The sequence below is a fragment of the Microtus oregoni genome, unplaced genomic scaffold (assembly GCF_018167655.1).
Source record: "Microtus oregoni isolate MIOR12 unplaced genomic scaffold, Mior012 000069F_ref0000032, whole genome shotgun sequence".
Classification (NCBI taxonomy): Eukaryota; Metazoa; Chordata; class Mammalia; order Rodentia; family Cricetidae; genus Microtus; species Microtus oregoni.
Window position 1 is genome coordinate 7,488,241 of NW_024543976.1, and position 27,871 is coordinate 7,516,111.

The window sequence follows — 27,871 nt, forward strand, 5'->3', positions numbered from 1 at the left end:
CTTATGTAAATCCCCAAATGGTAAAATATATTATTTCAGGGAGAAAAAAGCATTCGTTAAATGCAATGGATTAAATAAACTACATCGAATATAAAATCATTCCCTTGAAGACATCCATAAGAAATAAAGGCAGAAGGGCACAGTCAGAAAAGTCAAGCTGTGCTTAAGGCAAACCAGGAAACAACCTTAGACATACACAAGGTCCAGTTGATCAACATCCAGCATGGGTGAGCCCATGAATCCCGCCCCCAAACTGGGGAGCTATTGACAGTTGATGAGTTCTGAGGGATAGTCAGTTTTCAAGGGTGTAGTCCCTCATAGGTCAACTGGTTGACAGCCTAACACCTATTTGGGCAGTACAAACTGGACTCGGTAAAGAGGACAAGAAGGGGAACATGGAGGGGAAGGGGTGGGAGACAAGTGTTATCAGAACACACTTCATGAACTTCTCAAATAATAAAAAGAGGAACTTTCACTAAAGAAAACACATACCATCCCAAGAGAAGGGGATCCTCTCTTAGAGTCTGGAGACGGTGAGTAGATGCAGGAGGAACAGCTGTCATGACAGCCAACTTCCACAAATGACACAAGGGCTGGAGAGATGGTTCAGGGGTTAAGGACATTGATTGCTCTTCTAGAAGAACCAGGTTCGATTCCCAGCACCGATATGGTTGCTCACAACCATCTGTGACTCCAGTTTCAGGGTCTGATGACCTCTTCTGGCCTCCCTGGTCACTGTGCACATGGTATATAGACATACAAGTAAAACATCAATACACAATTTTTTTTTAAAAAAAATCTCAATAACAACAACAATAAAACCACAAATACATATCTTATCTAAAATAGATTTGAATGATCTGCCCTTTAGTTCTCACATAGCAATGAAGAAAAATAAAACGTTATTTTCTGATGTTCAGAGTTATGGATCTGCAAAATGCCAAAGTTTAAAACAAAAAGGAAACAAGTCTAACTTCTAAACTATACATACATGACAAAAACTATCCATTCTGTTAATGTGGCCCATATTCTATAAAACACAAGGAACTGTGCACAACCCCCATGACCCAGCAAGCATGTCAGGTTGGTTGTTGAGCATGTGCACACACAGATGACAACAGGGTTAACAGGGCAGGTAACACAGACATGTTCTTAAGAAACCAGAAGAGCCAAGAACAATCATCCATTTGTGAGCATGGATTTCCGCGTTATAAATTTGGTATACTGAATTGTGCTGTAAATATGTGTGTATATTTTGGGGGAACTAGGACGTATGAAATCATGACAGTGGAAAGAGGATCTACTTCTTCTGTTTTACTGGAATGACACTGTGCCTTTATTTAATTGTTTATTCTTTTAAAAGGACAATTGTAAAAACTGTTGGATTCTCTGGAACTATCCAGTCTCCTCTAGCACAGAGCCAAGGGTGACGGCAGGTCTCCATTTCCCAGCAGCTGGTCTCACATGGGCCTGGGTGGCAGGCGCTGCTTATACATGCCCGCCAGAGCCTTGGCTGCGCTGTAGATCATCTGTCGGCGAGACATGCCAGTGAAAGCAAGGTGCCAATCAGTCCGGCTGACGTTTACCAAGCTCTTTTCCAGGACTTCCCCCACTGTCACCAAAAGGCCTGACCACCTCAGATTGTAGTCCTGGGGAGTCAGGCTTTGCGCCTACGGAAAAAGGAAGGTGAGTTACTTGTCACACACTGAAACAGAATTGGAACTCGCTATATTACAGAAGACTCCTTGGTGCCTCGACTCTGCTTATTTTAATACAGATTCTGACAAACCCTCAAGAGTATGGTTACAAGGGCGACTGCACACGCCTACTGTGTTAATGAGCCCAGCACACTCACGGGTCACACAGAATCTAATCTCCTCACAATTTACATTTTCAGAGGGCTGAGTGCACATCCAGTGAGAACCCCAGCTTCTCACAACTCATGCTGAGGGCTTAAGCTCTAGTTCGACGTTCAGGGTCACTTCACATTAGTAACAGGTTTCTGCTAAAATCATGTTCTTAGAGCCACAGAATTCCAAGCAGAGAGAGACTACATGTTGAGTCTTTAGCGCATTTAAGAAAGGATTTAGTAGTTCCTAGACAGTGTCTGCAGATACGGATAATACGAGTCAGCAGCTCACAAACGGCACCCAGGCCAGGTCAGCAGCCACCAGTACTGTCGCTCCCCACCTTTACCCAGCCTGTATGAACACCACTTCTCACACAGAAGTGAACGGCAAACAGATTCAAGGGTTCAATAGCTGGGGCTGGTTTAGAGTCCAGAGAATATCTGCAGGCAGCATGGACCTGCACTCTGCACGCATGCCCCACTACCTGCTTCACAATCACCCCAAGGGCTTCCCTTTACCTCAAAAACAAAACGAAATGAAACCAATAACAAAAACAAAAACAATTTCTTAGGCTCAATTTGGAAACACTACAGATGATTACAAGACAAATAGTCAAGAGTTACATCAAATAGCTTCCCACCAACCCTGAAAGAGACAGTGCCATGCTCTGCACTACCAGCATTGCAGTGTGCTTCAAAGAGAGACAGCAGGTCTTCAAAGATCCTGAGAGCCTGCTCCTCACACACCACAGAATCCATGGGAGCCTGCTCCTCACACACCATGGAATTCATGGGAGCCTGCTCCTCACACACCATGGAATTCATGGGAGCCTGCTGCTCACACACCATGGAATCCATGGGAGCCTGCTCCTCACACACCATGGAATCCATGGGAGCCTGCTGCTCACACACCACACAAGTCCCACTGTGAGCATCAAGAACCGTGTGCAGATCTCGCTCAAGGCATTAATCAGTGTTTTATTGCTGGGTGGTGCCCTTTCCCTGTCGGGCTAATGGAAGTGGTTAGGCTAAGTCACATGAATTATGGCAGTGACTCCTAGACTATTAAAGACAGCAATTCTACAAGGCTCAATCTAATACTTTTGAATCAACAGTGGTAAAACTTCCATCGTCCTAGAAAACCTGTCATGGCCATTTTAAGTTTCATTAGCATAACAATATGCTAATATTAATATCATATATTATATTAATATATAGTTAATATAATACTAATATGCACAGCAGCAGCTTAAAGCCTCTAACTGTCCTCACGTGAGTGCGCGACCTTCTGAAGAGAACTTAGGTGCAAATAAGCTTCAAAGAACATCAAAACTTTAAGCATCTTTCCACACTGCAAACATAGGAAGGACCACTAAGCACCTTTAGCAACTATATGGCTACACATTAAACTGAAATGTAACTGCACACATATTTTCTCAGAGAACATCAAATGTCTTCCCATACCATCAAATGTCATACATTCCAAATAAGTGTAAAAGGGGGGCAACTGTCTGGTATGGATGAAGGCCAGTTTTCTTCTGATTCCGGGGCCATGAACATAAAAAATGGAAAATAACAACATGGTACAATAGAAAACCGACAAGCAGAGCAAAAGACAAAGAATCAAGGGCATAATCCTCACAATAAATGTGGAGTGTCACGAAAAGGCAAAGAAACTAACCTGCTGCACAAACTCCAAAGGCACCGGTGTGGCTTGAGTAAAGGCTTCCAGGCGGATGCCATGCACCGGGTCTTCAACCACCAAGCAGCCGATGTCAAACCACCTGGAAGAGAAACGGAAGCCGCCCCCTGTTCACACGCTAGATAAAATGAGAGTGGACGGGGGCAGCACCCTGTTCACACGCTAGATAAAATGAGAGTGGAGATACAAAATGGCAAAGCAAGTTCCCTCTCACTGTTCAGACTAAAGTACCACAGTTCCCAGAAAGAAAATGTCTAATTAGTTTGCACATGGACAAGCCATAAATGTAAAACTAAAATTACTTTACTGTCTTAATTTCAAGAAGGTAGAAAGAGAGTAACAAAAAAGGAAACAGAACTAAGGTGGGGGATGACAGGAATGGGGGTTCTCAAATACACAGCTGACTTACCAGAATATGCAAAGAGCCACTTGCGGGTAATATTTTTAAATGATACTTGCTAAAATATGGGGAAATTTGTAATACCAACTCTCACCAGCATGCAACCATCTAACAATGTTAGGAAATAAACTCGTTCAGAGGAAACAACTGTGTGCTTGAGCCTCATGAACGTGAAACCTTCCAGTCCCAGCTGTAGCCAGGAGCCAGCCTTTGAAAGCACACTCTTGACAGATAATTAACCATAGATTATAAAACCCAAGGCACCAGGAACACACTTCAGATAACTGGGATGGCATCAGAATCCTAGCTCCCAGAAATATGAAACAGCCCTGACTGTAAGCACCAAGGGCGCATGGACAAGGTTATGTTTGTTCAATGACTCCATCTTTTAAAAAATAAGTAGATTTTAAAAGCACAAAGAACCACAAAATGAATAAGGAAATAACACGTTTAAAAAAAAAACACTAAATAAGACACAAGGCAGCATAGGCAACTCCACAGAATATTAAAGTGATACTTTGAAATGTCTCAATATTCACATCTTAAAAACATTTCAACTTATGAGTACTAAATAATATTTATTCCACTTGACTACTAATCAAAATCTCATATTTTGTTTTAACAAAGTCTCATTCAAGAAAGTGCAGCCAAGCTCAGCTATACCTTGTTTTGCCTCGTTCTGCCTGCTGTGGGCAGTGTCCATCCGGATACCGCACTGACCCAAGTGGAGACTGCCCCTTTGTGTCCTGAGAAGCTGCCCTACAAGCCCAGCAGTCTCTAAGCCACACACATCAGAAGTCCAGTCAACCTCTAAAAAGCACCACCTCCACCAGACACTGCAACTGGGAACCTGCTTTCCCATCCCCTCTGTGAACCTGCAATCCCTGCCACGTGCCCAGCGCCCTTCCATTTCGGTCCCTCGCCCTGCCGGCTAAGGGAACTTTCAGATTTCCCTCTTCTTCATAAAGTCCTTTAACAGGATCACAACTGGGGCCAGGGGTGGGGAGAATCTCAGCTGATCACTTTTGGTTACTAGGGATCTCCATCTTTTCTTCCCGTGTATAAGACAAGGTGAGAGGAACGTGATGGACCGTGGTCCCAAATATTTCCCAGCGCAGAGAATGGTTCACACTAGATTCAGAAGCCACAAAGAGACTGCCTACCATCACCAGTCAAGCCACAATGAAGTTGATGCTTAACACATTGTAATAACATTTTTGTGCACTTAACATGTCTAAAACTAACACCAAAGTCTAGACCTGTTCATCTCAGAATACTTACACTGGCATTATTCTAACGTGGAAGAAGACAACAGGCTAATTTTTCCAACTCTGCATGAATGAACAACAGTATCTGAAGAGCGCTAACCAGGTCTATATGGTTCTACTTCTTTTCCCTGGCAAGCACATTTCGAGATGATTTCCCCTTTAGCTGATTGCTCTCCCTGGCAGATGTTTCCAGCTCAGTAGAGGCCACATTTTGCAAATTATGGTTACAAAATACTAGGCAACAAGTAAACAAAAAATTAACACAACACCGTGAGATTATAAATGAAATTAGAATTCACCAAAGCACGGCTGTTTATTAAAAAGTAACTCAGCATATCCAAACAGGCTTTCCCATGGGAAAAAAAAATCTATTAAAAACATAGAGGCATAGAGCCCTCAAGAACAATGCTGAACTGTGCTTCCAGAGGCGTTGTAAAGCTACGCACACAGTATTATGCATCTCCAGCCTGTGTGTACCATCACATCTTCCTGCCCATCTTCCACCACTGTGAGTCACATGGGAGCAGTGTGCTTACTCCCAGGGCTCTATTAGACCTGGCCAGGCTGACGCGTAGCGTGTTTCCTACATTCAGTCCTAACGTATCAAGTGGTTGTCAGCACAGCTTGAGAGGCAGGCATCGCTCTGCACTGCTCAGTTACAAGAGAGAAGTAAGGACGAGAGCCAGCTAAGCACGGGACAGTTCCACTATCGGAGCAGACTCCCCACTCTGGCTCAAAACAGGAGGCACCTTCTCTAGGTGTTCCATGTGAGGACCTAGAGACTCCAGACACGGCTGTGTTGATTCCCAGGGTGCCCTGCGCCTCTTACTTGTCGGGCAGCAGCTCAGCGATGAAGTTTTCCACTGACACAGCAGTCTGCTTCTCGTGGATTGCGCCAGTCCTCCGCAGGCTGTCTATGCGTTCCTGGGCGCCCTGGAGCAAAAGCAGTGCAGGTTGTCAACTGGTTTTTAATACAGTATTAATCTTAAATATACTATTCTTAGCTATACAGTACATGCAGGTATTGAATACAATACACTCACCTTTAATCCCAACACTTGGAAGGCAGGCATATCTCTCTGAGTTCAAGGACAGCCGGGTCTACAGAGTGATTGCCAGAACAGCCAAAGATACACAGAGAAACCTAGTCTCAAAAAGGTTTGATCAAGGAAGATCCCCTGAGAAATCTCTGGTAGGAATAGAGGCCTAGATGTCTGAGTTCTACATCCAGAACAGTTTCAAGACTGCTAGCTGAGATGATCGAGCCCCACATTATACTCCAGTCAGGACTTGATCATAATTCTAAATTTTCTTTAGGTCCCCATAAGATTACCAGTGCCCTCAGTCAGCAGGAAGTAGCCTGGAAAACTATGCCCACATCCCTCCTCCCCCAAAAACTCTGAATTATGGATGTTTGCCTTTGTTTAGAATGTTGGTTACAAGTTGTTATGGATAATGGTCAGGAGAAAAGGTAAACAAAGGATATTAGGTTTAGAGTTCTTGTTTGTTTTTTTTTTAAAGGGGGGAGTACTGTGGGACAATGGTCTTTTATCCTGTCACTTGTATTATTTTTGATAAACACTAATTGGCCAGTAGCCAGGCAGGAAGTATAGGTGGGGCAACCAGGCAGGAAGTATAGGTGGGGTGAGGAGAACAGGAGAATTCTGGGAAGAGGAAAGATTCAGTCTGCAGTTGTTACCAGTCGCAGAGGAAGCAAGATGAGAATCCCCTCTCTGACAAAGGTACCAAGCCACGTGGCTAACACCCACAAGAATAATGGGTTAATGTAAGATGTAAGAATTAATTAATAAGAAGCCTGAGTTACTAGGCCAACCAGTTTATAATTAATGTAGACCTCTGTGTATTTCTTTGGGACTGATGGCTGTGGAACTGGGCAGAACAGAAACCTTAGTCAACACTCACTGACTCTGGACTCATAGTGGGCAAACCTGTATAAGACCAAATTAGGCCCACTGAATGTGGGGGACAGTTGTGAGGCTTGGGCAGTCTGTGGGGCCACTGGCAGTGGGACCAGGACTTATCCCTAGTGCTTGAACTGACATCTAGGAGCACATTCTTTTTGGAGGAATACCTTGCTCAGCCTAGATATAGGGGGAGAGCCTTGGTCTTACCTCGAAGTGAAGTATTAGACTTTGTTGACTCCCCAAGGGAAGTCATATCCTTTTAGAGGAGTGGATAGGGAGGTGGGGTGTGGGAGAAGGGGAGTAAGTGGTAAGCTACGTAAAATGAGAAAAGATTGTAATATTAAAAAAAATCCTAATAAAAAGTTACTACCATTCCAAATGGTCCCATGTGTAATAATGAAGTGCTATCTGAGGCTCAGCATAGGAGGGCTCTGAAATACTTTAGGAGGAAAACGTGTGTGCTAAATAAACTGCATCCCAACAGGAGTTACAGGACTGCTGGCTATGACTTTATTATAATGTATATACATACCAGCATCTATTTGTACATATAGAGTTGTATCTAAACAGAATCAAACATTAAACAAACAAACAACAACAACAACAAAACTTCTATGTTGACAGCCTGGCCAAAAACACTGTGGCCAGAGGCCCACAGTGACCTAATCCTTTTTCCCTTCACAGCAAGAGTACCATAATGACTAGTATGATGTACAGCAACCTCATAGAGAAAAACTACAGCAAACTATAGTCTGTCTTGCAAACAAGATAGAATGATGGAATAGAAACAAGAGGAGACTCTACAACTGGTGTCAAGCTTTCTCATATAAGAAAATGGAAGGGCAGAACTGCCATTGACTGAGACTACATATAAGAAAAAGGAAAAGTTTTGTTTTAGACGTACTGAGCTTGGGATATTCAAGTAGAGTTGTCAAAGAGGCAACTTTTACATAAATTCAAAATTCACAAGCAGTCTTAGCAGTTATATGAAGCTGCAAGCGACAGCATAAGATGCTGGCTAAGGCCAGGGACGACATGAGGTCAGCAAAGGAAGTGTATGGAGACAGAGTCCAAGAGGAAGCTAGAGAGAAAAGCAAGATGTGCACCCAGAAGCCACAGGGAGACAAACAGACTGAAGTAAAAGTCAGGCATGGTGCTGCAGGCCTATAATTCCAGAACTCAGGAGGTAGAAGTAGAATCAGGAGTTCAAGGCCAGTGTTGGCCTCAAAGCAAGTCTGAGGCCAGCCTGGCTATCCAAAACTCTATTGAAACAACAGAGAAGATGACCACCTGGCTCAACAGTTCCTGACCAACCAAATACACAGCGAGCCTATTATTGGTGGGCTTTAAGTGCACTCTGATTATGACAGGAAGTGAAGAAGTGGGGCTAGCCAACTGGAAACCCAACAGAGAATTGGAGAAAAATATTCAAAATTCTTACAGGAATTTTTACTGCAGAAGGAAGCAAGCATGATAAACTGATACAGGGGAAGTGAGGTCACAGAACCACAGAGAGGAAGTGAGGTCACAGAACCACACAGGGAAAGTGAGGTCACAGAACAATACAGGGGAAATGAGGTCACAGAACAATACAGGGGAAGTGAGGTCACAGAACAATACAGGGGAAGTGAGGTCACAGAACAATACAGGGGAAATGAGGTCACAGAACCACACAGGGGAAGTGAGGTCACAGATCAATACAGGGGAAGTGAGGTCACAGAACCACACAGGGGAAGTGAGGTCACAGATCAATACAGGGGAAATGAGGTCACAGAACAATACAGGGGAAGTGAGGCCAAAGAATCTGTTGGGATTTCCCTTCCCCTGCTTTAGGATAGGAAAATGTTTGGATGCCATCAACTTCATTTGTTCTTGAATGATTGTGTCTTTGTAACAATGTGACAGAGAGTAGTGTGTGTATGTGTGTGTGTCTACTGGGACCAAACAGATATTATAATTTCATTAACTGACTTGAAAGGCAATACTAAGTTACAAAGATTCCTTTCAAGATCTATTCTTTTTGTTCTTTCTTAATGAAACTGCCATCCTCCTCCAATAATCAAAACCTAATTGAGACTTATTTAATTAAAACTCCTTTATATCCCTCATAGCATTTACAGTGTTGACTAACTAAGGATAAAGCTAGTACTTCAGAATATAAATCTGCAGTAGTTCCCCACAGACCACAGGATCCTTATCACAATTATGGGCAAACTCTGGAAAAGCTGTCACACTCACCTTTAATCCAGCTGCATAGCCTACTGGCTGTGGGGCGATATTGGACTGTCCAGCTTCCCCCACAACCACAGCTAAGCCAAAGACTTCCTGGAAGGCATCTCGGACAGCAGCCACTTTCACTTCTTTATTTGAGGTTACAACAATATCCAATTCACCTCCAGATTCTACAGGAACCAAAAGGAACTTCAATTCCAAATTTAACAGTAACTTTCTGGTAATTACTACCATGTCATAAGCTTACACTGTATTTACTGTTACCAGCCTCACACATGTGAGCTAGGCTGACAGAACCTTACCTACCATAACACAGCTAAGCACTATTGTCAGGACTAAAACCCAAGTCAGACACAAATCCTCTTTTTATCACATCTTCTGATCAAACTACCAACTTCCCTTGCATTTTAAGGATGGGAATTCAGCACATTCTCTGCAGTCTCTCTCACAAGCCGAGGCTGGCACACACCTCCTACTGGCTCCAAGTCACCTGTGGTAACCGGAGCACAGTTCTTCAGTATTCTATGAACACTCCAGAACTCATTAACTCTGTCTGAAGCACAGTCCTCTACAGTCAAACAACCTTAGGAGAGGGTACCAGTAGGGGAGTTCAACAGCTGAATTCTATGCTTTCTCATTAACCAGCTTTATTACCTGAGGAAGACAGGGCTGGTTTCTTTGTAGGAAAACACCTGCCATCTCCGTGGTCTTGCTCTAAGAACTGACTTCTAATACAGTATGCCCAATGGAACAGCAAGAGCTCCAAAAATGCTCATTTCATAATGTCAAAGATATACACAAGAAGTAAAGAAATATATAATCATTATCTCCAACTAGATTGGTATGGATATGTAAATATGAAAATAAATACATGGAGTAAAGTCAAATTTATGAGTCCTTTGGATGGTTACAAACATAAAGAATTCTTTGGGTTTTTACATTTGTTTGTATTTTGCTGATTTTTGAGACCATGAACTTGCCATACTAAGAAAAGGTACCAAGCCACATGGCAGAGCACAGATAAGAAATGTGGATTAATTTATAATGTAAGAGCCAGTTAGTAAAAAGCTTACGGTATCAGCTGAGCATATATAATTAATATTAAGTCTCTGTTGGGAGCAGCTGCTGGAACACACAGAAAAGTCCACCTACGAATGGTGCCCAAACATCTGATACCTACATCCACCTAAGACCTGAGAAAGCTTCACAAAGATTCTAAACACACAAAAATGAAGCCACATGTGGCCTCCTACTCTCAAGTCTTTCATACTAGCCGAGAGCACTGACAGAGTGAGCCCTGCCAGCACGCCATGAACAAACCACATGGCATGTTTAAGTTTTATCATGCAAACAAAAGATTACAGACAGGAAGTGAAGACAGATACAGATGGAAAAAAAAACCTAAATGGGCTACAATGTGTCAATATATACATAAGCTCATGAGACAAAGAGAAATGATATAGATAGTCATAGAAAAAATAGTTTAAAAATAATAAAATATTCAAAGAAGGAATAAAGTAACATAATGGTAAAAATGCAGGCAAAGATGGAAAATACATTTGGAGTCTGGATCCTGTATGTTATTGTTGTCTTTGAATTTTCTGACTGCTGATGAATGAATGACAACTGCTAAGACACACCGCATTACGGAAACTGCTGGATTAAACCAACCTATATATTTTAAAAATATCTTGACTTCAAAATGGAAGTAAAAAGTGTGTTGCTTTGGGGTAGAGGCTGTGAACTCGTTCCAAGTTGATACGGATCAGGTTTGATCTGGGAAGATCCCCTGAAAATCCTGGCTACAAACATAAAGTAAACCTTAAAAAAACCTACAAAACACATAAACTATATTTTATCCGCTCAAACTAAAACAAAAAGTCATCTTTGACTAACTTGTGTACAACACAATCTATATTTGTATTAATACAGATATGTATGTTACTGTAGTAATAAGGGCGGCGGGGCTGCGTCCCCAGCACCCCGGCTGCCTGGCTAGCTTATGCCTGAAATAACAACACACAAACTGTATTCATTTAATCACTGCTTGGCCCATTTCTATCTAGCCTCTTCTAGGCTAATTCTCACATATTAATTTAGCCAATTTCTAATCATCTGTGTAGCGCCCCTAGGTGCGCTTACCGGGAAGATTCTAGCCTATGTCCATCCTGGGTCAGAGCTTCATCGCGTGCGTCTGCCTGGGAGCTGGGAGCATGGCGTCTCTCTGAGGCGTCTGCTCCCGAGAGGAGAGCTGTGGAGTCTGAGCTCACTTCCTCTTCCTCCCAGCGTCTGTTCTGTTTACTCCTCCCACCTATCTTCTAACCAATGAGGGCCAAGCAGTTTCTTTTTATTTAACCAATGACCTTCCTCCATCATGTTACCTTTAAAAGTTCATGTATTTTTCTGGATGGGAGGTGGTGGCTCACACCTTTAATCCCAGAGGGGAAAAAAAAAGCTAGACAAAAAGAGTTAAATTCAAAGATCTCTTTCTAAAGGAAAAAAAAGGCCAATATGATATAAAAATGATGAAATTAAAAAGGTAGATTATTGAATCTACTTTAATTCAAAAGACAACTATTAATCTCAAAATAGTTTACATTGGTATGGATTTTGGTTTAATGACACACATTTAAGGTTAATTTTGTTATACTGTATGTGTGGTTTCTACTCTTGTTTGGGGAATTGTGGTTATATCACTCATTAAAAAATGTAATGTATAATTAAAGTACAAGTTAGTAGTTAGTTATCTATAATAATCACACTTGTAGCCATAGTAGGTATGTTTTCAAGGTCATATGCAGATATATTTAGACATATAAACGGTCTTCAAACACTTCAAAGATCTACAGAATGTGGCATTCAATATATTTAATAACCTAAGGCTTTTCATGACAGTGAAATATATCTGCTCCTGACAGCAACAATTTTCTTCAAAAGAGGATGATGGGCAATGAAGAAAACCCATATGGAGTTTGTTTTCTTTATGGTAACAGCTATCATTTGGAGAAAAGAAACTGCCCTTGCCTTAATTTCTGAGAGTATGAACCAGCAGGACAAAAAGGGCAACTGCCAAACTTAGCCAAGACAAGGTAGGACAGTCCTTCAAAACTCCCTGTTTCTCAAAAATGTCGGTCAGATATACTAGGCATGTACGATGCCCCAATATTACAAAGAACTTGGGTGACTGTCCAGGTAGTCAGATGTCCCTGTCCTTAAGTAATATTATACCCTTCTGGGTTCTTTGAAGGAATTAAAGATTAAATAATTAAAAGATTTCCTTAGTCATGGTAAAAAGGTAAATTAGGTATAAATCTTTAGACTCACAAAGGTAAGATAGACAGTATTTTTCTCTAAATTTGCCAAATACAAACGAACTAGCTATTATAATTATAGTTCTTACTTGATAACTGGTTTTGTTGTATATAATTTTACTAAGTTAAAGTTAAAACCATCCTTTCTAATTAGACAGAAAGGAGGAAACGTGGAAGATGCCTTTATACTGTGTGAATTTATGTCACTATGACTGGCTTAATAAAGAAGCTGACTGGCCAATAGCTGCATGAGGTAGAGGTTAGGCAGAACTTGCAGACAAAAAGAACACAAAGAGAAGAAGCTGAGCAAAGGTACCAAGCCACGTGGCAGAATGTAGATAAAAAATATGGGTTAATTTATAAGTGTAAGAGCTAACCCTAAGAAATATGGTTTAACTTAAAATGTAAGAGCTAGTTTATAGTGGTACCTCATTTGTGTTTTAATAAATAAAGCTTGCCTGAAGATCAGAGTGCAAAGCAGCCACATTAGTCAGCCATCCAGGCCAGACAGTAGTGGCACACACCTTTCATCCCTGTAGCCACACGAGTTAGCCAGAGAAGCCAGGTGGTGGTGGTGCATGCCTTTAATCCCAGCACTAGAGAGTATAAGAAGGGAGGAAACAGGTCTCATGCTCAGTCTCAGTCTGAAGATTTGTGGAGGCAGGATCACCCATTTCAGTGTGAGGTAGAGGTAAGAGCCAGTGGTTAGCCGCTTTGCTTTTCTGATCTTCAGCTTGAATCCCAATACTGTCTCTGGGTTTTTATTATTCATGCTACACTAGTTAGTAACAAGCTTAAGCTCTCAGCTGAGCATTTATACGGTTATTTGGGAGCAGCTGCTGGGACACACAGAAAAGTTCACCCACAATCAAATTACTCCTTCCCTTTTCCAAAGTTCATACTATGAAGTTCTAAAACTTATGTGATGATGATTAAGCAAAAGATAAATTAGTTAGGCAAAACTCAGGCTGAGAATGAATTTGAATTAAGAGCACAGGAGGAATTTCTATCACTTACATGACAGAGATGAACTGAAACTATAATTGTGAGTGAAACTGACGAACACTTTAGAAGCGTGGCCGACACTGGGCTCAGTTCTATACATACTGATATAGGGAGCCATGCCGGGGTCCAGCGTCGTGATCATGCTCTCTACCGAATGCTTGGTCTTATCAAGCACAGATCTCACCATAGGATTCCCAGCAACGCCCTGGACAAAGCAAGATTCAAATGTTCAGTTCAAGCAAAGAATACCAGAATACCTTGACTTTCATAAACATGACAAAACTTTTTTAAAACTTTATTTTTGAGAATTTCATCCATGAAAACAATTAAGTGTGATCATTCTACCCCCTTTCCCTCTCCAAATTCCCCCACGTCTCAACACACTACTCTCAACGTCATGTCAGTTAGTACTGCACATATGGGTACGGATGTGGGGACATCCCCTGGAGCACAGGCAACTTGCCAGTGGTCACCTCCTGAAGAAGAATGATCTTTCCTCCCTCAGCTACTGTTCACTGCCAATGACTCCTCCAGGTAGAGCCTGGAGACCCTCTACCACATCTACACTTAAATGTTTGTTACTCAAGAGTTGCACAACTGCTCACAGTGCTGGGAATAAGAGATGAGCACTCGGCCCTCAATGGGACACCTGTATTAACCACACTACTACCCAGGAGCAGGGAACATCACAGAAAAGGAGGTGGGAAAATCGTGACGGGCTAAGGTTGAGAAAGAGTGTTATGAAATGGTGTCTCCCAAACATGGCCAGCTACTGCAAACTGTGCTCACAACAGCTGTGGTTACCGGCGAGACCAACACAGGAAACTTTTCTTTTTAAGTTTCCCAGGCATCGGTACACCAATTTTTTTTTTTTTTGATTTTTTGAGATAGGGTTTCTCCGTAGCTTTTGGTTCCTGTCCTGGAACTAGCTCTTGTAGACCAGGCTGGCCTCGAACTCACAGAGATCCGCCTGCCTCTGCCTCCCGAGTGCTGGGATTAAAGGCGTGCGCCACCACCGCCCAGCTACCAATTTTTTTAAAAAAATGTAAATGGTACTTTTGGAATCTCTGAGTAAAATGAGGTCAATCAGTGTCAAACTCTTACTACGATTCTAAGTAGTGCTCTTGGCTTCTTCCCTTCACACAGAAAGCAGGCCAGGCAACCTGTGCAGGGCTCTGGAGCAACACTGCTCAAAGTGTTAGTCTGAAAAGTGTGCTTCAGTTATAAATACATTTATAGGAAGATTTTTCTCTCAGGGTTCCAAATGAGGACTGCAGCCATGTGTCTATATAAGGCCACACTTTGTTCCTAAAAAAATGAAGGCAGTAAAAATATATTTCTCACCTTTATCCCTCAGAATAGCTCCTGACTGCCTTAATGGATAACTTTGTCGTTCACATGTTCTACACAAGCTCCTTTTCTTGTTGTCCCCATTCCCAAACCCTCTTCCTTAGGTGGCTTTTCCTTCCGGATTCTTCAGCCCAACAGCACCATGAGCTGTCAGGCAACCTCAGGATAAAATCATGTTTTCTACTACTGTGACAAGTATTAAAACTAGCAACCGACAGTCTCTTTACAAAGCAGGAAGAAGGCTGTAGTTTCTATATAAGAAAATATTTCACAGCATAGCGAAACATAAAAGTGTAGAAAGAACAGATTCCTGAAACATGACCATTATTAACCACTTAGTTTAAAACTATGATTAATGTATGTAATGAAACTGAACGGCTTCTCGGCAGAACCCTGGGACGAAGTTGACAGAATGAGTTCAAAACTCTCTTTTCTTAAGAAAAAAGTGGAAGGACCAGCAAAGTGAATGTCAAGAGAAAACATTATTAGAGGCTCACAGAGCCGGAACCGGAGCACACAGCAAGCATTCAGCACGCATCAGTGGAATGACCAAGCCTAGGTACAGTTTAAATGGTGTGCTACTATTACAGAGCCAGGTTCAACGGGATAAAAGACAAAGACTGACATTAATGTGTAATTTAGTAAACAAAATAAGGGGGATATCAGGTCGCTGAGGGAATGACATCATAATACTCCATTAAGAGGCTGGAAAACACTTAAATTTCATCTCTGCTGTACACGGTGTACTGACACATATCAGCTACATGGAGCTGCTCAGGATTAGAACTGAAGTGGTTAAAAAACCTAGATGGAATGCAAAGGTATTCTTTCCGCACACAGAACTGAAAGAGATGCACAGAAATGACTTCTCAACACAAGCACTTTTGTGAGAAAAAAGCAAAATAAAATTAAAATGCAGATTAAAATGGAAAAGGCCATAACGTGTACATCTTAAAATAGCATTGCTTTAACCAGAGTTCTTAACAAACTCACTTAGAGATGCAAGCCTCCCAACTTCAAAGTGGGTAAAGATGAACAGAGAATACAGACAACAAAATTTCATGGAGAAAAAAAAAGGCCAAAATTAATAGCAAAGAAATGAAAAATTAAAACATGGTTTCAAGGTTGGAAGTTTGGCTTATAAAGTAACACAGTTGCATAGCGTAAGGACCAGAGTTGGGATCCCCAGAACCCACACAAATGGGTGTGGTGGCCATACATAATCCCAATGCTCAGGATGGAGAGTTGGAGCAAGCTGGCAAGCCAGGCCAGTTCAAACCACAAGCTCTGGATACAGCAAGAAAGTGGACCTCAATATATATGGTAGACATCACTCATAAGCCACTGTGTTTCAACCCAAGGACTCCTCTCTCTCTCTCTCTCTCTCTCTCTCTCTCTCTCTCTCTAACGCACACGTACTCAGGCACAAAAAAAAAAGGTTTCAAATGTTTTTGTCTATTGAATCAGAAAAAAAAACAATATTTCAAATTAACATCCTTTGCGGTGTGTGAGCAATGACGGAACAACATGTGCTGGTGTGGCTGCTGCAAGCCAACATGCAGGAAGTTCTAGGGCATCACAGGGCTTTCATCAGGAACTAATGATGTCAGAGATGCCCAGCAAGATTACATACAAGAGTGCTAAGTCGTTTTATTTCTAAGAATTAGAATCAGAAGGGACCACCGTATGGCTCAGCAGCTGCATCATGTTAATCAGGCCTAAGGGTGCAGGCCTGTGATCCTGTTACAAGCCAGGATGAGGCAGGAGGACTGCAAGCTTTAGGCCAGCCTGGGATACTAAGTGAGCCTTTCTAAGACTGAGAGTAAAAAAGAGAGCTGGGGATCAGGTTAGTAATGAAGTGCTTACCAGTGTGTGTAAGGCCCCAGGTTCAGTCTACACTACCCCCAAAACAACAAAAAATGTACATGTTTACACATTTTTCTCAATTAGAGAGAGTAAAATGACTTAAAAACTTACAACCAGATAACAGTGATAACAGATTTTTACACATTTTTCTCAATTAGAGAGAGTAAAATGACTTAAAAACTTACAACCAGATAACAGTGATAACAGATTTATAAAATAAAACATGATTTTGCAGAACCCAGCACCGTGTAAAAAGCAGAGCGCTACAGCACATGTCTGAGAGCCCTCGCTCTGGACGGAGCACAGACGACAGGATCACTGGCAAGGTGCATGGAAAAATTCCAAATTCAGTGACACACACACACACACACACACCTGTGCACATCCGTCCATACATACAAACATATGCAGACCCCAAATACACAAGAAACAAAGACAGACAGGCAACTTTACAGCTAGGAGGACATTAATGAAGTCTTCTAGAAAAGACAAAGAACACAAAGCCCACACCACTAATCCATCTGGATTCTATTAAGAGAATGAGTACATGGGTAGACACACATAGACAAAAGATAAGCATCAACTACAAAAATCTGGCCATAAGGGGCTTGTTTTCCCTTACACCATACTGTGTTCTCAGAGCACTGCCTTCCTACCCTACACTGCCTTTCTCTACTGGATACCCTGTCAGCTTCACAACTGAACCGTGATTTGAAAGACAAACACCCTTACCTTGATAAAGCCCCAGATCCCACCGGCAGGTGCCTCATCCTGGCCTCTAATAATTCTAGGATCTTCCTGCTCCTCGGGGAAAGTAATGGCTGATGTGGTTCCAGGTCCTGGTGCCAGAGATGTCATACTGGCTTGCTGAGTAATGGGGGCTGGCAGAATACCTAGTCAATGGCAAAACATTTAGTTGGGTCATTTATTCCACAAATGTTTTCCTATAAAAAGATGTATCATATGAGAAGCTCAAGACAAATCCACCCACAGAACTACTGAAGCACCTAAAGATGAAGTTATTAACTCAGACCTCTATAAACAAGATGCAAAAAATCCCTCAAGAGGTATTTTCTCCTTCACACAGGTTTATACCAAGTGTCCTGAAAAACAACAAATACAAGCACACATACACACACTCAGTGTCTGTGTGTGCATGTTCCTGTTTGTCCTATTCAGCATCTGGATGACAGGTGGACTTCTAATCTCCTTAATCCATAAAAATAATTGAGTACTCAGCCCATCATTTAAAAAAAAAACATCAACAATCACCATACATACTCCATATACTTCCAAAGGAAAACTTGGACCCATTGGGGCTGGAGAGAAAGTCCAGCAGCTGATAGCACTGGCTGCTCCTGCAGAGGACCCAGGTTCAACAGCCATATTAGATGACTTCACAACAATCTGTAACTCCAGTGGTAGCCGATAAAACAACTTCCTGGCCTCCTAGACTGTCTGCATGCATGTGCGCATATGATGGTCATACATACACTCTCTCTCTCACACACACACACAATAAATAAATCTTTTTAAAACACATGTAAACACAGGTAAACATGTAATGTCTATGCTCCGTAATAAATTTTTATTTGGAAAGATAGATAGGTCAATTTGGATACTAAATAATCAAAGCTAAAGTGCTCCTTACCCTAAAATCATGAACAGGAGACAACAAAGATTGGGTCTTGATAATTTGTTTCCATAACCATACTAAAGAAGGGGACTGAGGGAATGTAGTTGGCCTAGGAAAAGAAATGGCCTAGTATCACCACTTCTGGCACATGGGACTGGCTACATAAAATGTACTCCCTAGGGATGTTGGTTCTCTTGGATTACAACCTGCAGCCTATCAGTAAGTAACAAATATTAGCATGGAATATGAGAAGTCTTTCTCACACCTCAAATGTCAATCATATATCAATTTTTATACCACACAAAAATCACACAGTAAGTTATACTATTTTTACTGTTAATAATTTAAGTGGCAAAAAGATGAGCTTGGGAAACTCTGGAAGTCAGAGTGAGCCTAGATCATGAATGTCGAGAAAGCAAAGCCCCAGGAGCAGCAGGTGCCCAAATCTACCCAGAAACTAAAATAGTACTATACCATGCACCTCAATCACTGTCTAGTAAACAAAGCACAGCACAGTACAACTCAAAGCTGGCACACGACAATAAAGCACCAAAGGCAGCTGTGTACTGAGGAAAGTAAGAGATCACCTGTGACTGGGGGCGCGGAGAAGGATGGCATCAGCGGTGTCTGGGGCGCTCTCCCGGCATGGCCCCTTGTGATGTCGTAAGCGGTACCGACAGAAAATCCTGATATAGGAGGACCCGAAGGTGGAGCAGATAAAAGCACACCGGAGGCAGAAGTCGCAGGTGGGAAGGAGGATAAAGGCGGGCTGCTGAAGGCCATGGCAGGGGACGGAGACACGGAGGGCAGCACCGAAGTGCCACTCAGGGGAGCCGACGGAGCTGTAGACAGCGGCACAAAAGGAGGGGGTGCTGATGGCTGCACAGGGGGCAGGGATGGCTGAGGCGTGGAATAGGCATGTGGTGTCAGGGACTCCATCCCAGACACATTGGGAGATGAGAAGGAACTGGTTGTAGCTAGAAAAAAAAAAAAAAAAAAAAGCAGACAGAGAGGATAAACACACAAGGCTGAAAAAGCTTTTCATCTCATTTTCAAACTTTCACTGCTTGGGAAATTCCTAATGTGGTAAGCCAAATCTTAATAATTAATTTTAAAGGTGTAATTTCCAATGCATAACGCTTGTACCTGAGCGCAGGCCCCGCACTTATCCACCGGATAAACAGCGTAACTCAAGGATGGCACCGTCCAAGAGCAGACCTTCCTTTTCATTTTTGTTTCTTAGACAAGAAGGTCAGTTTTCAGCCCCGATTTGAACATAAAAACCTAGACATTAACACCTCGAAAAGATTAATCCCCACAAAGTCCTAGGACATCAGAGACGAGAACTCTGAAGGCCGCTAGGTCTGCAGTGACTGAGCAGAGAGCAAGCCTGCTAGCAGCAAGCGTCAGCCTCCTTGCTTGTTCAAGACAATTGCTGTGCTGTGCTTAAGTTTAAAGAGCTACTTCTTTGAACACAGACAAGACTAGCGAAGCAGGAACAAACAGTCTTCTAACTGATTCAGAGAGACCAGAGTCTTTCCCAGTTTCTCCCACCCAGCAGAGGTTAGGCACAACACCCACCTAAGTGAACCTCAGTGGAGGGCATGGTGGCAGCCAGGACTGCAGGGTTCAGGGGAGGGGTTCCAGGTGGAGTGGTCTCTATTCCACTTTCTTCCATCATCTTCCCTCAGTTACTGTGGCCTGCAAAGACAGAAAAACATGATAAGCTTGCACAGGGGTGGCAGCTCACGTAGTTAGAGAACAATTAAGGATGATCAGAAAGAAGCAATCTGTCTGTAATCCTTATAATACAGCAATATCTAGACGAAGGGTTTGTCACAGCTCCTCAGAGCTGGAGAGAGGACCCATCAGGTGACAACACTTGTGCTCCTGCAGGGGACCCGAGTTCAGATCCCAGTGCCCAATCAGCCAGCTCACAACTACCTGTGCGGCAGTTTCAGGGTATCTGACCCTCTCTTCTAGCTTCCAAAGGTACCCATACACATATCACACACACACACATGTGCGTACATACAATATTTAAAAATAGGATCTTTGGTATCTGAAAAAAGACTCTTTAGTGCTGTGTGATATTTTGATTGTGTTCTAACAAATAAAGCTTGCTTGTAGTTAGAGGGAGGAGCCAGCCACTAGGTGACCAAAATTAACCATTGAGATTTGGAGGACTAGACAAATAAGGAGATAGGACATAGCAAGGTGGAGCTAAGAGAGGATCTCTGGCCCCTTCTGGAGGAAGGAAGGGAAGAGACAGGTGACTAGTGGCTGTTCCCCTGCTTCTCCGATCATTCAAGTTCTTACCCCAATATCTGACTCCCGATTTTTTTATTGATAAAGAATAATTAATTAAGCCGGGTGGTGGTGGCGCACGCCTTTAACCCCAGCACTCGGGAGGCAGAGGCAGGCGGATCTCTGTGAGTTCGAGGCCAGCCTGGTCTAGAAGAGCTAGTTTCAGGACAGGAACCAAAAAAGCTATGGAGAAACCCTGTCTCGAAAATCAAAAATAAAAGAATAATTAATTAAGGCTTTAGTATAGTCTTTGGGTCTTGTTCATTTCTGTGTGTAATTTATTTTGCAACCATTTTTATAACAAAGTTTAAATAAATTTAAAAAAAACACTGCATGAAACTAATGCACAAATATCCTGTGACAAGTCCATACACATATTTTACAACTTGGAAATAATTTTACGGTAGCCATTTCATTAATGAAGCTATATATTTCAAATACTAAAGTGCCAAGCTGGTGTGGCCACTTGAGTCCCATTAAGAGTCACATGCCAGTTTCAATCAAATTGCTTAAAATGCAAACATCTAATTTAACTTTGAAACTCCACGTCTTCCCTCACCAAACATTCTACGTGGACTACTCTACTGACATTTCTTTTTAAATGTTAAATTTGCTTGACTTTACAAATGCACTCTCTTCCCTCAATACATTCCATGTTGTCTATGCCTATTAACATGTTTTTAAAAATCAGGAAGTGTTCAGCTTTATAAACATGTTAGCTTCCAGACTCCTGGTCCACAGCAGCTTTATGAAATGCGATGGTGTGGCTCAGGGGTTAGAAGCTGACTGTAGAAAACAAGCCACAAGAAAGCAATGTCCTAAAAGATGATGATGCACACCAACTATAAGAAAACATCTCACAAATCAAATTGCTTCCTAAGCACTCAGTTATATACCTATAATCTGTGCGGCTCTCAGCCCTCATCAGAGAAGGTCTTTTTGCAATGGATGGCAGTTAACAGAGAGACTCAGAAGTACTGAAATCACAGCAAATAAGTTAAGGGAGTGCTCTGCCCCAAAAGGACCAGGTAAGTAACACCCCTCCCACCGAGGCTCGGGAAGATTGTAAGTGCCAGAGCTTGAGCTGCTATGAAGCGGTGTCTTATAGACAGAACAGGGCCATAAGACCTGCACAAAATCAAGCCAGTCAAATTCCCAGCACAGATGGAAGAGGAGCTCAGGGGCTGAGAGAGTTGATGGCGGTGAGGGGAAGAGTTTGTTTTCTGCAGGGCTATGTCCTGCAGTAGATCTCATACCTACACACACGGGGGGTGGGGGGCATCACTATCTGGAGGAGGTGTGTGTGGCTGGGGTGGATATGATTCTATAAAAAAGTTACTAATCTTAAGATTCATCTTAAGTGTATGATAGTGTAAACCTTAGTCAACCTGACAGACACTGAATCACCTGGGTTACAGCCACTAAGTACGGCTGTGGGCATTATCTTGATTGTGTTTGCTGAAGTGGGAAGATGCCCAGGTAAGTGGCATTGCTGGTCGGGCTTCTACTGTAAAAATGGAAAACGGAGGTTTAGCAGCCCCAGGGTCATCTCATTTGTGAACTTCATCTTGGTTGATTGGTTGATTCCAGTAACCACAGTAATTTGATTTCTAGAAGTAAATTAACTTGCTCTATAGAATATTGGCTACTCTGCCCTGCTGACCCCAGGAAAGACATTTACTGATCACCTGACATTCTTTCCATCACTGCTCACCATTCTTAGTCAGAAGCTTTGCAACTCCCTAACCCCATCTCCTTCCTTCTAACTACCCCAGCGAGTAAGCTGGTGGTGGTCTCTGATTTGTGCAGAGATCCCTCCACAGGCTTTTCTCCCTGAATAAGGACGGGCTGCACTGTCCTAAGTCTCATCCCCTGGCCTGTCTTTCCTTCTCGCTCAGCGTTCATTTGGTGAGCCCCACAGATGATGTCTATGCAGGAGAACCTGAGAGGCAGAGTGGAATAAGCAGGGAGCAGGGCAGAGGCCAAGAAGATAAAGGGCTGGAATGTAGGAAACTTTGGACTATAATCCATCGGCTTAAGTCTCTCTGGATCTGGTAGTGCAATGTGTTGTACTCTGTCCAGGAGCAGCCGCTGTCAAAGGGCAGTGCAGTCAGGCCATGCTGCAGAAAATGCTAAGACGTGTAGGTTTAGCAGAAGTGTTTAGTCCCAGGGCAGATCACTGTGCTTTAATTTTATGTTTATAAATGGTTTGCCTGCATATCTGTGTACCATGTGGGTGGCTGGTACCCACATAAGCCAGAATGAGGGTATCAGATCCCCTGGAATTGGAATCACAGTCAGTTGTTAGCCACCAGAGGGGTATTGGGAATCGAACCTAGATCTTCTGGAAGAGCAGTGAGAACTCTTAACCACTGAGTCATCTTTCTAAACAAAAGGCACATGTTTTTAGGAGATAGCAGACCCTCTAGGCCAGTAGTTTTCAACCTTCCTAATGCTGCAATTCTTTAATACAGTTCCTCTTGCTGTGGTGACCCCCAACCATAAAATTTTGTTGCTATGTAACTGTAAGTTTGCTACTGTTAGGAATAGTAGTGTAAATATCTCATACACCCAATGGTCTTAGGAGACCTTTGCAGAAGGGAGGGTTGTTTGGCCCCCAGGTTGAGAACCAGTGTTCTAGGCTTCTAGGCGGTTTAGAACAGTGCCGGCCCGTGGTCATAAGGAGAGATGAATCAAGAGATCTTCCCAAACAATAAGCAGGCTTCAAAAGGAGGACCACCCTTTTCCCTGAGGGGTCCTACTTAATAATGGAGCGCCTTCAAGAGGACTGGGGCATCTCTTCAGATCCTCTAGAGAAGAACCAACAATATGATCTGAGGGAAAACTCCACTGAGCTGGAATTTCTGAGAGTCCATCTGGCTGAGGATCAGAAAGGAGGAGTCTCCAATGGGAAAATTCTACACAACTCACCCAAAGATAAATCAGCCACTGGCCGATGAGAAGTCAATGGATAAGGTCCCTGTTGGAATTGCTAGGGGTGGGGGACAGGGAGGCACCATCTAGAGCAGAACAGATTTAATCTGAGAAAATCCACGGAAGGGAGGTCTCTGGATTAGGAAAACAGACCGCTCACTGTTCACTGAGAGCAGGGATCAAAAGCATCCGCTGCCAGGGATGGTCCAAGACTGGTGAGTGAGAGACTGGACTAAGGCTGGTCCTAACTATCTCTCTGACCAGCCATTGTCAAGGGCCTGAAGCGGGGGAGGGGGCACAGCAGGAAAACAAGTCTAAAATGCTGGTCACTGTAGTTGGAGGAGAATGCCATCACTTAACCAAAACAGAAACTTTTCTCAACTGGTGGGACCATGCTACCAAGCAGCTGTAAGCATTCATTCATCAATCTCCCTGGCATCCCGATTCTGGATGTCATGTGACCTTTGAGCTCCCGCCTGGAAGTCTTCACCATGGTGGGCTATGCCCTTGAACTATGAAGCGGATGAGCCCTCTTCTCTCTGAAGTGGCTTTCACTGTCTGTTAGAGTGTTTTATACAACAGGAAAAGAAATCCAGACAGTACACAACCAACGCCAAATCAGCTCTTGATACTTTTCCTCATTTTACAGATGTTCAGCAAAAGTTTGTCGTTTCCCAAGCGCTGAAGCAGCCTCTGGGAATATAGTGTTAAGCGAAATCCGGTCAACTTAGAGACTCGTACAAGCCACAACCAAATAAAAGCACCAATATCCAACGATGAATTCAATACAGCAACAGCAATACACCCCGAGGCTGGGTTTTATATCCAAAGCTGGATTCTCTGACGCCAAGAACACAGTCTAGAGAAGGATCCCAACTCAGAGATGAGCTCAGTTCTGAAGGATAAACCAAACTTCCATACGCCAAGAAAAGAGAGAACTTAAACAAGGAAAGGGGAAGCTTCCAGAAGAAGAGTGAGCACACTGCAGGTATAAACGCTACGTGCGGCAAAAGGGAGTAAGACGGTCACAAAAACCCAAATGGCAGAACAAGACTGAGGGGCAGCCAGGGGCCCAGACGCCTGGTCTTCCTGACAGCGGTAAGGAGCTGGCCCTCCGATGAACAGAAAGGCACTTGAGCTGGAGGAAGTACCTGTCTTTTTATTCCAACTCTTCTGAGATTTTGAATCCAAAAGACAAAAACATAGTAGAGTATTCTATGCATTCAGTCACAACCATGTGCAGAAATCCACAGGAACCACTTTGCACATCTTCCCTGGACTCCAGCTATTGTTAGTTACCTGTGTGTGTACGAAGTGTGCACAGTTCTGTGAAACTGAATCATGTGCAGACACCCGTCATCGCCACAGTTAGGACACAGAACCACATCATCACTGCAAACGTCACATCCTTCCTCAAAACATAGAGCCAGCAACAAAACACTCCCTTGTTCTCTCATTTTCCTCCCTTCATAAAGGTAAAATAACAAAATTATACCCCCCACGCAACTCCTAATATTTGCCATTTTTACACTCTGCACACAGAAAAGTGCCTGAGATTCGTTGACGCTGGTCCACTTCCATTCTTGATGAATGGCATTTCTACCTCACAGACGTCAGCCCATCTACCACCCACTGGAAGACTCAGGCTGATCCCAGCCACTGACAATCCCTATTTGTGTCCTGAACAGTCCTTTGGGCCGGGGTCACAGCTCAGTGGTGAAATGCTTGCCTAGCAAACGCAAGGGCCCTGAATTCAACCTCCAATACCATGGGGGGGGGGGGATAAAAAATTTAAAAAAAGGATTCCTTTGGCTGAAATATGTATACTGGACCACTGGGCAGAGAGAGCACTCAGAGGTACAGAAAAGTTCAAATAAGTCTGTCAATATCCTATACTACAGATAATCATAATCTCATATTCCCTAGGGTTTTCATGACAACTTCTGGTTGTCACAGGGTACTGCTCATATTAAGTGGTGGCTCAAATTCCCATAACGCACATCTCGCAACCCATAAGAATCGTATGTCCCCAGACATCCATAGTGCCAGGCTGAGACTCTGTAGCCTAAACTAAGGTGATGATGGGGATAAGAAAGGAGCCAGACTTGAGAAACACTTAGGGGGTAAGACTCAGTGAGTACCCATAAAGGAAGCATGGAGAGACATGGGTTACACAATCCATCAGACAGATGGCGGGGTCAACAGGTAGGACAGAGAGCTCTGCAAGAGGCTAAGGACATTTACGGTGTCTTGGGGTGGAATCATAAAGTGCTTCCTTCCCCTCTAACTCAGCAGGGTCAAGTTCCTTGAAACACCTGAGTAGAGACACCAACTAGGTCTGGAGTTCACAAACCACAAGTGTTATCAATGTACCAACAGTTTCTGAGACGGTGCTCTGCTCTATCTTTCCCAAGAAGGGCATACCAAGATAAAGGGACGACGACTACTTACCACCAAACCTTCTTCCAGTCATGTGGCCAACGTGCAGAAAATAAAACCAGCAGAATGACAGGGAGAAGGGAGGACACCATGGCACCCAGGGGCCAGCATTTCGAAGCAGGACAGGATGACAGCACTAACTACTGCAGAGGAGCCAGGAGGGATGCTGTGGACGATTCCCTGGGTTTGCTTAAACTGCGGATGTTCTCAGAGCTTTCCCCAAAGGTGGGAGACTAGGGGATGGCTAGGATCAAACTGAGGAGGAGTGGGAACAAACAAGAACCTGCCCAGCAAAGTCTGGCTGAGAGGAAGAACAAGGCATCCAAGAGGCTAACTCTAGACATATTCCCTACCTGGACAAAGTCAGATAACCTGAGAGAAAGGCTCCTTCACCAACTGCATCACTTTCTACCACCATTCCTTCATCCCTTAATTTGTCACTCATATTCTTGTGGCAGGAGCTATCTACCCCCTACCACAGTCAGGTCCTATTTAAAGATGACCCCGATCTCTCAGCAATTGCATGGGCAAAAGAGTTCACCTGAGATACATGATCAATTTCTTTCGGCCCTTAAAAGCTTTACTGTTAGAGAAATGATTGAATGCGATAATAAAATAAACTTCATAAACATGAACATATCCTCTTAAATAAAGAAAAAAAAAGAAGCCTGCTAGGATAAAAAACACAGAAACATCAAAAGTCGACAGAGCTTTTGAGGAACAAAAGTAGTCCAAATGCATCAACGTTATGGGAAAAGAGATGGAAAGAAAGAGCTTAGAAGATTTGTCCTCAGGCTATAATCGATCAAACTGCTCTTCGAATCTGCTTGCACCTACTCAGGTCTGCTTTTAGAAAATACACGATTACTGCTAGGATATAAGAGAGTGTGGACTTTTGATAGATTCAGAGCATTCGAAGCTATTCCTATTGATCTTATTGATGCCCTGGGTTTGCCTCGAATACCACCAGCCGGAGGTCAGCAGTCTGTCACTCTGTGTGGAGCCCAAAAATAAACTTCCCTAAACACTCACTGATTCAAGCAGTGCTCACACTGCACTGGAGTGCCAAAAAGTGTCAGGATCGCGTCAAAGCTGCCTCCCAAATAAACTACTGTGACAACAACTCTTGGACGGGAGATCCTGCCATTTAGGAAGTAAGCAATCCTGCAAAGTTGGCTGAAGCGGGTCCGGGGTGACGGGCCCTGCAGGACGGCGCTGGACACTCGCGGGGATCCCAGGAGCAGACGCTGCATCCCACCGGGGCCAGTGGCCTGGGCAGTGTGGGCAGCCTGTGCCACGTCTGCAGGCCGGGCTGGCCGGGCGAAGGTCCGCGGGCCTGGCCACCCATGCACGAGGGCGAAGGTGCAGGCCCGGGAACCGGGATCGGGGGCCGGAGCAACACGGGGGGATGGACCCGGCTCGCCCGATGCCTGTCCCCGCCGCCCGGAGCCCCCCGCACTCCGCCGCCGGCCGGCCCGCCCACCTGGGACTCGCCCGCGGTCTGTGGCCGCCGCTCCGCTCCGCGCGGGTCACCGCCAGGCCCGCGCTCACCTGGCTCCGAGCGAGCGCCTATGCGGAAGCTACACACGCGGATCGGGGTCGGGATCCGGGTGTCCGGCGCGGGGATCCGGCTCAGCGAGGACGAGG

General features: G+C 43.6%; 1 protein-coding gene across 2 annotated transcripts; it reads right to left on the reverse strand.

The window, feature by feature from the left end:
• Positions 1-1,335: 1,335 nt before the first annotated feature.
• Positions 1,336-27,871, reverse strand: LOC121440662 (protein PRRC1). Of its 2 annotated transcripts, none has more exons than XM_041641455.1 (9): positions 27,776-27,871; positions 20,126-20,245; positions 19,132-19,521; positions 17,641-17,801; positions 13,795-13,897; positions 9,383-9,546; positions 6,049-6,152; positions 3,531-3,633; positions 1,336-1,670 (listed from the first exon to the last, which is right to left on the reverse strand). In XM_041641455.1, exons 2-9 carry the CDS (start codon positions 20,223-20,225, stop codon positions 1,461-1,463), a joined length of 1,335 nt encoding a protein of 444 aa, XP_041497389.1. In that variant the 5' UTR covers positions 20,226-20,245; positions 27,776-27,871; the 3' UTR covers positions 1,336-1,460. The 2 variants fall into 2 exon arrangements, with proteins under 2 accessions (XP_041497389.1, XP_041497390.1); XM_041641456.1 differs by having other exon boundaries at positions 27,708-27,829.

Bases quoted from the DNA above. Each gene is read 5' to 3' on its own strand.
- LOC121440662 (XM_041641455.1), bottom strand. From the start codon at position 20,225: ATGATGGAAGAAAGTGGAATAGAGACCACTCCACCTGGAACCCCTCCC. The intron at 9,547-13,794 runs GTATGTATAGAA...TGGTTCCTGTAG, and splicing joins CGGCATGGCTCCCTATATCA to AATCTGGAGGTGAATTGGAT. The intron at 3,634-6,048 runs GTAAGAGGCGCA...TTTCTCTTCCAG, and splicing joins GCTGAGCTGCTGCCCGACAA to GTGGTTTGACATCGGCTGCT.